Genomic DNA, 11644 nt, shown 5'->3' on the forward strand with positions numbered 1-11644 from the left:
GAGGAACCAAGGGGATCAAGCCTCCCAAAAAAGGGGCTGGAGACAAGGCTTTGGGGATAGTCAGCTGCAGACCAGGTTCCCAGCCCTCTGGGACCAGACAGCTCTTGGATTTTAAGCAGAAAGGGGTCCTGACTGCAACATGGGGCCAGCCTTAGAGTTGGGAGTACTTTCTAGAACCTCAGAGGTCACTGAGTCCTCTCATTCACAGGGGTTTGGTGTTGGAGTGGGGGCTGCTGAGAGCAGGGGTCACTGAACTCTAAGCAGGTAATACACATAAGGAACAGTGATTTCCCTGTACCCTAAGCCATCCCCTGCTCCGTGAATGAGGGGCAGAAGCAGGTTATTGTCTCTTAGGAGTTGGTGTCCGCTTGGCCACTTGCTGCTGCAGGGGTTGCCCTGACCCTGTGCCTACCCCTTCTCTCTGCCAGGAGCTGGTGTCCGACGCCAACCAACATGTCAAGTCAGCCCTGGCCTCTGTCATCATGGGCCTCTCTCCCATCCTGGGCAAAGACAACACCATCGAGCACCTCTTGCCCCTCTTCCTGGCTCAGCTGAAGGATGAGGTAAGGGTGCCAGGATCTCAGCTCTGGGTTTGTGGAGGGGACAGGTGAAGAGCCTTGCCCTGGGGCTGGACAGACATCCAGATCTTTGCTGAGTTGCATGTTTGCGGGCATAGCTGTGTGTTCATGCATGCATACCTCCAGGCACTCTGCATGAGTCCTTTCCTCGGCATTAAGGATATGAAAAATAAAGTTGTAATTTAAAAAAAATTTTGTTTATGGCCGGGCATGGTCACTTATGCCTGTAATCCCAGCACTATGGGAGGCCAAGGTGGTAGATCACCTGAGGTCAGGAATTTGAGACCAGCCTGGCCAACATGTTGAAACTCTGTCTCTACTAAAAATGCAAAAATTAGCTAGGTGTGGTGGTGGATTCCTGTAATCTCAGCTACTTGGGAGGCTGAGGCAGGAGACTCACTTGAACTCAGGAGGCAGAGGTTGCAATGAGCCAGTTTCACACCACTGCACTCCAGCCTGGATTTCAGAGCAATATTCTGTCTCTGAAAAAAAAATAATTATTATTATTTATGTTTTGAGATAAGGTCTTGCTCTGTTGTCCACACTGTACTGCAGTGGTGTGGTCGTGGTCCACTGCAGCCTTCACCTTCCAGGCTCAAGTGATCCTCCCATCTTAGCCTCCCAAGTAGCTGGGACTACCTACAGGCAAGAGCCACCATGCTTAGATAATTTTTAAAAAATTTTCTGGCCAGGTGTGGTGGCTCACGCCTGTAATCCAAGTGCTTTGGAGGCCAAGGCGGGCGGATCACCTGAGGTCAGGAGTTCAAGACCAGCCTGACCAAGATGGTGAAACCCCATCTTAAAAAAGTAATAAGATAAAATAAAGATAATTAAAAAAAATTTTTTTTTTGCTCTAGAGACAGGGGTCTTGCTGTGTTGATCAGGTTGGTCTTGGTATCTCGTTCTCAAGCAATTCTCCTTCCTTGGCTTCCAAAGGCCTGGGATTACAAGTGTGAAGTGCCACGCCCAGCCTAAAATAAGACAGTTTTGATCCTCAAAAGCCTTCAGAGACTGGCAGCAGAGACGTACAGGCAATCCCATGATGCCCTTAAGGTGTTAAAGGTGCTGTTACAGTTGAGTTCATGTTTTTTAGGGTTTAGGCTAAGGTGTTGTAATGGAGACCCCAGAATACCTTCTGGCTTAAATTAGATGGAGGATTTTTTTTTCTCTCATAGCAGTCTAGGCGGGCCTACACTGGTGGGTTTGCCCTGCTGACCTCAACTGTCTCAGAGTCTCAGGCAACTGCTCCAGTTTTTAGCATCTTAGCCGGCATGGAGGGGTCAGGCACAGACAACAGCAGACCCAGTTCTCTGAAGGACAAGATTCCCCACGCGTGCTTGTACCCCATACACCCATTGGCCAGGGAGGGTCACATGATCACATCTAGCAGTTCAGGTTACCTGGATTACAGAGGATGAGGGGAGGTGCTGGGTAATGACTAGAGAGATCATTGGGGTGACCACTGGGGAAGGAATTTGGACTTGACTCTGGGCAAGTGCAGGAGCCAGAATACAGTTGGTATTAGAAGGCACCCTAAGGCTTATGTAAAGGGAAGGTTAAAGTGAGGTGGCCAGCAGAAATGTAGGAAGACCAAACCAGAGGCTGCTGTGGGAGTCTGGAAGACTGAGGCTAGATTGAGGGTATGTAGAGAAAAGGCTGCAGTGATATGGAAGGATTCAAGATTGTTCGGGAGGTAGAGGGACCACATGGTGGTTTTTGCCTTGGTAGTGAAAAACTGGGCAGATGGTGCAATCGTTTGCTGGTATATGACGTCTTGGTTCCCAAAGGCCTCAATCCTTGGCTCTTCCCCATCCCCTTCTTTTCTGTACACAGGCGTGCTAGGAAGTTGGAGGAAATACTGTAACAGAAAGTATCACATTTCAGTCCCCCATGCCCCAAAAAGTTACGTTGTTCATTTACGCTACAGTGGAATAATCTCTTAGCCCCAGAATTAGTCAATTTTTTGATACATTGAAAAGAATGTGCGACAGGGCTGGTGGCTCATGCCTATAATCCAAGCACTTTGGAGGTCAAGGTGGGCAGAACACCTGAGGTCAGGAGTTCAAGACCACCTGGGGCAGATCACCTGAGGTCAGGAGTTCAAGACCAGCCTGACCAACATGGTGAAACCCCATCTTAAAAAAAAACGAAAAATGAAAAGAATGTGCTATTTTAAATATATTTTTTGTTCTGGGTTATTCCCTATTAATGGGTTATTAACAATGTGGGGTTTTTTTGTTTTTTTTTTTGTTTTTTTTTTTTTGAGAGGGCGTTTCGCTCTTGTTATCCAGGCTGGAGTGCAATGGCGCGATCTCGGCTCACTGCAACCTCAGCCTCCTGGGTTCAGGCAATTCTCCTGCCTCAGCCTCTGGAGTAGCTGGGATTACAGGCACGCGCCACCATGCCCAGCTAATTTTTTGTATTTTTAGTAGAGACGAGGTTTCACCATGTTGGCCAGGATGGTCTCGATCTCTTGACCTCGTGATCCACCCGCCTCGGCCTCCAAAAGTGCTGGGATTACAGGCTTGAGCCACCACACCTGGCATGTTTTTTGTTTTTTTGAGATGGAGTTCTTATTGCCCAGACTGTAGTGCAATGGCATGATCTTGGCTTGCCACAACCCCCACCTCTCGCTTGCAATCTATTCTCCATCCGCAGCCTCCTCAGTAGCTGGGATTACAGGCATGTGCCACCACGCCTGGCTAATTTTGTATTTTTATTAGAGACAGGATTTCTTCATGTTGGTCAGGCTGGTCTTGAACTCTTGACCTTAGGTGATCCGCCCGCCTCAGCCATGGCCCCGGCCCAAAGTGCTGGGATTACAGGCATGAGCCACCGCACCCATCCTACAGTATAGTATTTTTAATCAGTTATTTACATCAGTTGCTAAAAGTTTAAATCATCATTAATGTTCATGACAAATTTTATGACTTAAGTAATATATCTGAGTTATGCTTCACATGCACATATTTTCTTTTATAATCTTTTATAGATGTTATATATACAATTTTTATTTATTTTGATGCTTTAATGGCATAAGTTGGTAGGTGAGAGCCCCTCAAGTTGTCTGCTATGCCATTTCACACCTCTCCAGAGTTTTCGAGAGCATTTTGCCTCTGGCATCGGGAAGGATCCAGGCTCAGCCCAGTGTGAAGGCAAGCCCATACATGCTGCAAGTACACTAGAATTGAAGCATTTTTTGCTCTAGTTTCACCTTCAGCAAGCACGACATGGTAATCACATGCTGGCAGCCAGCCTGTCTCAGGGCAACTTCTTACAGAGAAAAAAAGAACCAGCATGGTTTTCTTAGTGTGAGGAATTCATCTGACTTGTATTTGGGACTTCCATTTTAGATTTATGAATTTTGTATTTCACATTTTGACTCTCACCAGAATTTATAAACTTGTCTAAATGAAAAAGTCTACTTTTTTCTTGGTGCACCAAAAAGAAGTCTTTTTAAATGGGTAAGGTGTATTCTCTGAACCTTCTCTTCTCATGCACTGAGCGCCTTGAGGCCACGCACCCAGGACAGGAGCTGGGCAAGGGCCAGTCCTATCTTCGGAATGTGCAGGGTTTGAACAGGCCAGGCCTGCCAGCCTTGTTACTTGGTTTATTGATTCATTTCAGTGCTCACTCATTTCTTTAGACTAGAATAGTTTTAATAAGGAAATAGTTTTCTTCCCTTCCCTCTCCCATGTTGTGGATTGATATCCAAAAATGAACCCTTGTTAAAAAGCAGCAGAGCTAGGATTAGAAGAAGCACGTCTGCCTTTTTTTTCCAGGGTGCTGTATTTAAGTCCTTTCAAAATGGATAAACATTTCTTGTGAGACTATTGTAAGGTTTAAAAATCTACTTACCTCAGTGATCCATGCTGCTGCTTTTTGTGTGCCTTTATTGTGTCCCCAGGACTGGGAGCTGGGCTTGGGCAGGTGTAGGGCCTCAGGAGATGTCCATTATACCAAGTTGATGCAGCTGAGCTCTTTCCACCCTGTCCTGGGTTGCTGGGTGCATGGCATTCTCTCAGAATCCTTCTTTCCTCTCCTCAGTGCCCTGAGGTACGGCTGAACATCATCTCCAACCTGGACTGTGTGAACGAGGTGATTGGCATCCGACAGCTGTCCCAGTCCCTGCTCCCTGCCATTGTGGAGCTGGCTGAGGATGCCAAGTGGCGGGTGCGGCTGGCCATCATTGAGTACATGCCCCTGCTGGCTGGACAGCTGGTGAGTAAGGAGGCCTGGGACCAGGCAGTGCTGCCTCAGGGGAGGTACAGTTTGTCCAGGGATGTGATGGGGAAACGGGGGGGCTTTGAAGGCTTAGTGGAGGCTATGACAACTGCCTGGGGAGTCAAAGGAAGGGACCCAGGAAATAGGGCCTTAAAAGGTAAATTGGATTCAATAAGAGAGAGGAGGAAAAGGAGCAGCTCTCCCTGTCTGCTCTCCCTGGAACCCTTACCTTGGTTTCTCTTGTAGGGAGTGGAGTTCTTTGATGAGAAACTTAACTCTTTGTGCATGGCCTGGCTTGTGGATCATGGTGAGTACCTCCATAGGAGCAGCAAGAGGAGATGGGAGCTCCAGAAAGGATAGATGGATTGGTTGGGGCTGTGGGAGCTCCCGAAAAGATGGATGGATTGGTTGGGGCTATGGGAGCTCCAGGAAGGATGGGTGGATTGGCTGGGGCTGTGGGAGCTCCAGAAAGGATGGATGGATTGGTTGGGGCTGGACTTACGGCGGGCAGTAGAGGAGGCTGGAATCACTCCCCGAGTCACTGGATGCTCATATGGACCAGCTCATTGCTTGTTAGAGCCTTAGAGAAGTATTGAGTGGGAGGAGGATAAAACATCACCCAGGGTTGCCTGGTATAGTGGAGAGCCAGAGGACCACTGAGCAGCCAGACCATGGTTTTGAATCCTGCCCTTGTGACCATCACATCTAAAGCAAGTCACTTTCCATCTTTGAATGAGCCTCACACTCATTCTTTGAAACTTCTTATTCTTTTTTTTTTTTTATTTTTGAGACGGAGTTTCGCTCTTGTTACCTCCTGAGTAGCTGGGACTACAGGCGCGCACCACCATGCCCAGCTAATTTTTGTATTTTTAGTAGAGACGGGGTTTCACCTCATTGACCAGGATGGTGTCGATCTCTTGACCTCGTGATCCACCCGCCTCGGCCTCCCAGAGTGCTGGGATTATAGCGCGCTCATGCCTGAAACTTCTTATTCTGATCCCTCAGGGCCATTGTGAAAATTGCTCATTGTTTATACCAAGAAAGGTAAAAAATAAAAGGTAATATTTTTCTCTGGGACCCTGTTTGAAGTAGTAAGTACCACATAATCTAGGCAAATCACTTGGTGGAGCCTCAGTTTGCCCATCTGTAAAATGAGGCCAGTAGTGGAACCTACCTCTTGGAGTGGTTGAAATGTTACTGTATGAAAAAACAGTTAATATACAGCACACAGTAAGCCCTTTTTTCTCTCTTTGGCTCACATGTGGCCTGGCACCTAGGGGCTGCTTTGTAAGCCGTGGTGAGTGTGACCTACATCTTGTCCAGTCAGTTCTTCACCTCCAAATCCCTGTCTCTCTCACCCTCACCCTTCTGCAGTATATGCCATCCGTGAGGCAGCCACCAGCAACCTGAAGAAGCTAGTGGAAAAGTTTGGGAAGGAGTGGGCCCATGCCACAATCATCCCCAAGGTCTTGGCCATGTCCGGAGACCCCAACTACCTACACCGCATGACTACGCTCTTTTGCATCAATGTGAGCCCCCCACCTGCCTGCTGGCCCATCCCTAGGGAACTGGAATGCCTGGGAGAGGAAAGATAGTAGAGGGCTCCCCAAGGGAGACACCTGGCTTGGGAATGGAGACATGGAGGGGATCTTCTATTCAGAGATGAGTCTTTGGGGGGACTGCAGTCATGGGGGTGGGGCTCCCAGGGTTAGGTACATAGGGCCTCTGGGATTCGGGGTGTGGATGGTGAGGGATACAGGGCCTGGAGACTTGACCTTTTGGAGCAGTGGTCTTAAGCTTTATGAGCACCCCTCTCCTTCCCTGAGAAATGTGTCTCTATCTGGTATGGTGGGTGAGTGTACAGATTCTAGATCAGACCTAGTTTTAAATTCTGGCACTGCCATATGTTAGCTGTGGACCTTGGATAGTTACCTAACCACTTAATGCTTTGTAAAGGATTCACACTGGTAATCACAGCCTGAGGAGTGAAGATTAATCAGGTTATACGTGCACAGGGCTTAGAACCATTATGCTACAGATAGGAAATGCTCCTGTTTGCTTTCTGTATAGTTAGAATTATCTCATGTACTACTGTACTTACAGTGCTAGAAATTAAAGGGTGGGATTTTAAAGTAAATACAGCTAAGTGTTCTGATCATGTCTTCCCACACCACACTCTGGAGGTCACTGTTCTAAGGAGGGATCCTAGGGCTTCATAATTAAGGTTCATCTCCAGAGTAATTAAGGGAAGCCTGAGGACAGAGAAGGTGGGACATTGCAGAATGAAGATGTATTAGGATGGTGTTAGTGGATTTGGGATTTGGGAGATCCACTCCTCTGACACTGGACTGAGTTCCCGTACTGCTCAGCCTCTGTAGGGCTTTGTGATCACCAAAGTGGCCTGGTCAGAGGAAGTGGGAAATGAGAGTTACCCAGGACCTTTGCATATTCACGCCTACCACTTACTGGCCCCCAGGTGCTGTCTGAGGTCTGTGGGCAGGACATTACCACGAAGCATATGCTGCCCACGGTCCTGCGTATGGCTGGGGACCCGGTTGCCAATGTTCGCTTCAATGTGGCCAAGTCGCTGCAGAAGATAGGGCCCATCCTGGACAACAGGTGAGGTCTGGATACTCCCACACACACTAGCAGGGGCTTGTTTTGGGGCACCTTTATCTTGGACCTTGGAAGGTAGAGCCCAGGGTCAGAGGCCTGGCACCACTCCTTGGTTGTGTGACCTTGGCTCCCATCCCTTCTCAAGGTCTGTTTTCTCAACTGTAGAATGAATATCACAGAGTGAAATAGAAAGAGTGGGTGATGGGATAGCAATCCTGTATACTAGTAACAAGTTATTAGATAATGAAATCACCTAGTATTTTATAGGTAAGTATGTGTATAATTCATAATTGCACCAAAAATATCAAATAGGAATAAATTTAGTGAAAGATGTGTATGTAACACCTCTAGTGTAAACTGTGAAGCATTGCTGTGAGAAATTAAAGCAGACCTGGCCAAGGCAGACGGATCACTTGAGGTCAGGAGTTCATGACAAGCCTGGCCAACATGGCAAAACCCCATCTCCATTAAAAATAACAAAATATTAGCCAATGTGGTGACACACACCTGTAATCCCAGCTGTTTAGTAGCCTGAAAGTAAGAGAATCCCTTGAATCCAGGAGGCAGCAGTTGCAGTGAGCCAAGATCGCACCACTGCACTCCAGCCTGGATGACAGAGTGAGACTCTGTCTCAGAAAAATTAAAGCTGACCTACATAATACATGGATGGGATAGTTCCCTGAACTGGTCTTTAGATTCAGTATCAGCTCGTTAAATCTCGCCAGGTTTTTCAGTGGAAGATTGACAGTTCTAATGAACAAAGTTGGATGATTTATACTACCAGACACCAAGACTTATGACACCACAGTAATTAAAATAGATGTGAACAAAGAATATTTAAATAGCCCAATAGAATGGAATCAAAGGCACAGAAACAGTTCCATGTATGTATAACAGCAGGCACCTCTGTGGTTCAGTGAAGAAATGTATGTTCTTTAAAAACATAGCTGGCTGCGTGCGGTGGCTCACACCTGTAATCCCAGCACTTTGGGAGGCCGAGGCGGGTGGATCACGAGGTCAAGAGATCGAGACCATCCTGGTCAACAATGTGAAACCCCGTCTCGACTAAAAATACAAAAATTAGCTGGGCATGGTGGTGCACACCTGTCGTCCCAGCTACTCGGGAGGCTGAGGCAGGAGAATTGCCTGAACCCGGGAGGCGGAGGTTGGGGTGAGCCAAGATCGCGCCATTGCACTCCAGCCTGGGTAACAAGAGTGAAACTTCGTCTCAAAAAAAAAAACATAGCTGGATCCATTTGATACCCATGTAGGAATAAAGTCTCACCTTGGTGCATAAACAAATTAATTTGAAATGACAGACCATAACCAGAAAGATTTTAAAAATAAAGTACCTAGAAGAAAATGGAGGAAAATATCTTCATGACTTCGCACAGGCACAGATGTGTTAGATAGCAAACCAGAGGAAGTGATGGATAAGTTGGCCTTCTGTAAAATGTCGAACTATTTCTCTTTTTTTTTTTTTTGAGATGGAGTTTCGCTCTTGTTACCCAGGCTGGAGTGCAATGGCGCGATCTTGGCTCACCACAACCTCCACCTCCTGGGTTCAGGCAATTCTGCCTCAGCCTCCTGAGTAGCTGGAACTACAGGCACGCACCACCGTGCCCAGCTAATGTTTGCATTTTTAGTAGAGACTGGGTTTCACCATGTTGACCAGGATGGTCTCGATCTCTTGACCTCGTGATCCACCCGCCTCAGCCTCCCAAAGTGCTGGGATTACAGGCGTGAGCCACCTCGCCCGGCCGAACTATTTCTCAAAAGGCAAGATATTGAGAGTAAAATGCAAGCCCCTGACTGGAGAAAGATGTCTGCAATATATGTTTCTGAGAGAGGACTCATCCAGAATACCTGTCTACAAATCAGGTGGGAGAGGGAAACCCCAAGAAAGAGATGGGCAAAAAAACTAGAATAGGCACTTTAAAAAAGATCTCCACATAGTCAGTAAGCGTATGACAAGGTGTTCAACATCATTAGCCTTTAGGAACAGCCAGCAATGGAAAGAGACGCAGTGGTGCAACATTGGTGAGGACATGGAATAGCTGGGACTCTCGTCGATTGCAGCTGGGGCTGCACATGTGGGGTGTGATCCCTCGGAAAACTGGAGTGGAACTCAAATGGGATTTGGTGAAGCTAGTTATACAGACACACTGCAAAACAGCTCTTCCACTCCTGGGTCTCTGTCCAGGAGAAATGAGTGCTTATTTCTGTCAGAAGGATGTTTATGGTAGCTTTATTCATAGCAGCCATAGAAATGCAAACAACCTCCATGTCTGTCAGCAGTAGAGTAGATAAATTTTAGTTTATTCATTCACTGGGAAACTATTCAGCAGTGAAAAAGCAAATGCCTGCTATAAGCAGCAACACAGATGACTCACAAATACCATGTTGAGTGAGAAGCCAGACCCAAGAACATACCATTTTATGTCAAGTTCAGAAACAGGCAGAATGAGGGAATCTAGGTGATGGAAGGAAGGATAGTAGTTATTTGGGGAGAACAGGGAGCTGTCTGTCAACTGAAAGTGGGGGACCCACAAAGCCTGCTCTTTTGATTTCTCTCTATCTGTTCCAGGAAACAGCCTCACCTTTAGTTTCTTTACAAAGTCCTCCTCCATTTCAGTTGACTCTCAGTGCAGGCGGATTTCCCTGGACCCCATCGTTGAGAGTGGATGCCTCCTCTGGGCTCCAGGAGGACCAGGAACTTCCCCTTTGGGGCCACTTGCCACTCCCCTCTTACATACCAGTTTGATCTCTCTCTTCTTCCTGGCCCGGGTGCCACATGGGCAGAAATGAAGAGTGATTTAGCTCTGTACTCGCTCCTAACACATGGCAGGTCTCAGTGAATGTGTGTGAAATCAGTGAAGGATACCCCTTTGTTTGGCCTCAGAGACGGGGGGCGTCTTTGACTCGGTTCTACTCTCCCAGCCTGCTCTGATCTCCCCCTTGGGGTCCCAGAGAAGCCTGCTCTTGTTTTTCGTACTTCTGACCTTCAGAGTAGTGGGCTGGTTGGCTAATTGGTTGGTTCTTTGCAGTTTGTTTGGCTTTTATTTGAGACAGAGTCTCGCTCTGTCACGCAGGCTGGGGTGCGGTTTTGTAATCTTGGCTCACCACAGCCTCTGCCTCTTGGGTTCAGTCAATTCTTGTGCCTCAGCCTCTCAGGTAGCTGGGATTACAGGTGTGCAGCACCATGCTTGGCTAATTTTTGTACTTTCAGTAGAGAGGAGGGTTTTGCCATGTTGTCCAGGCTGGTCTCGAGCTCCTGTCCTCAAGCAATCTACCTACCTTGGCCTCCAAAGTGCTAGGATTACAGGTGTGAGCCACCGCAACCGGCCTTGAGTTTACTTTTTTTTTTTTTTGAGACAGAGTTTTGCTCTTGTTGCCCAGGCTGGAGTGCAATGGCGTGATCTTGGCTCACCGCAACCTCCGAGGCCCCAACAATTCTGCCTCAGCCTCCCACGTAGCTGGGGTCACAGGCATGCGCCACCACACCTGGCTAATTTTGTATTTTTAGTAGATGGAGTTTCTCCATGTGGGCCAGGCTGGTCCTTGAAGTCCACCCTCCTGTAGGGCTCTGAACTTCAGACCTCAGATGATCCACCCGCCTCAGCCTCCAAAAGTGCTGGGATTGCAGGTGTGAGGCACCGCACCCAGCCTGATCTTACTTTTAATTGACACATAATTACACATATTTATGAGGGTATAGTAGTGTTTCAGTAATGTGTGCAAATGTGCAGTGATCAAATTAGCATAATTAGCATGTCACTTTAAACATCTACCACTTTGTGATGAGAACATTCAAAATCTTCTCTTATAACTGTTTTGAAATAAACAGCATATTATTGTTAACTGTGGTTACCCTCCTGTGCAGTGATCAGAGACTTCTAATTCCTATGTGTGTCCTGGATTCTTGAGACTCCTCCCACCTTGGGTTTGGTGTGTCCATGTCTGTATACACCCTATTGCTCAAGAGCCCCGTGCCCACCTGTTGCCCCAATCCAGCCTGACTCACCCTCTTTCTCCCTGTCTCCTTTCGCTTTCCAGCACCCTACAGAGTGAAGTCAAGCCCATCCTAGAGAAGCTGACCCAGGACCAGGACGTGGACGTCAAATACTTTGCCCAGGAGGCTCTGACTGGTAAGACCTAGAAAGTGCAGAGCCCTACAGGAGGGTGGACTTCAAGGGCAGGAGCTAGGCCTGTGGGCAGCAGCTTTT

The 11644-nt window shown here is 47.5% G+C and overlaps 1 protein-coding gene across 1 annotated transcript in view; it reads left to right on the plus strand.

Annotated features, from left to right (window-relative positions):
- PPP2R1A (protein phosphatase 2 scaffold subunit Aalpha) overlaps positions 1 to 11644 on the plus strand; it is a 34886-nt gene that overhangs the window by 22718 nt on the left and 524 nt on the right. Inside the window, exons 9-14 of the mRNA XM_002762433.5 lie at positions 429 to 563; positions 4626 to 4799; positions 5049 to 5109; positions 6177 to 6331; positions 7279 to 7421; positions 11475 to 11566. Coding sequence (XP_002762479.1) covers positions 429 to 563; positions 4626 to 4799; positions 5049 to 5109; positions 6177 to 6331; positions 7279 to 7421; positions 11475 to 11566 — 760 coding nt within the window. The remainder of the gene's footprint in view (positions 1 to 428; positions 564 to 4625; positions 4800 to 5048; positions 5110 to 6176; positions 6332 to 7278; positions 7422 to 11474; positions 11567 to 11644) is intronic.

Source organism: Callithrix jacchus, chromosome 22 (assembly GCF_049354715.1).
Source record: "Callithrix jacchus isolate 240 chromosome 22, calJac240_pri, whole genome shotgun sequence".
Lineage (NCBI taxonomy): Eukaryota > Metazoa > Chordata > Mammalia > Primates > Cebidae > Callithrix > Callithrix jacchus.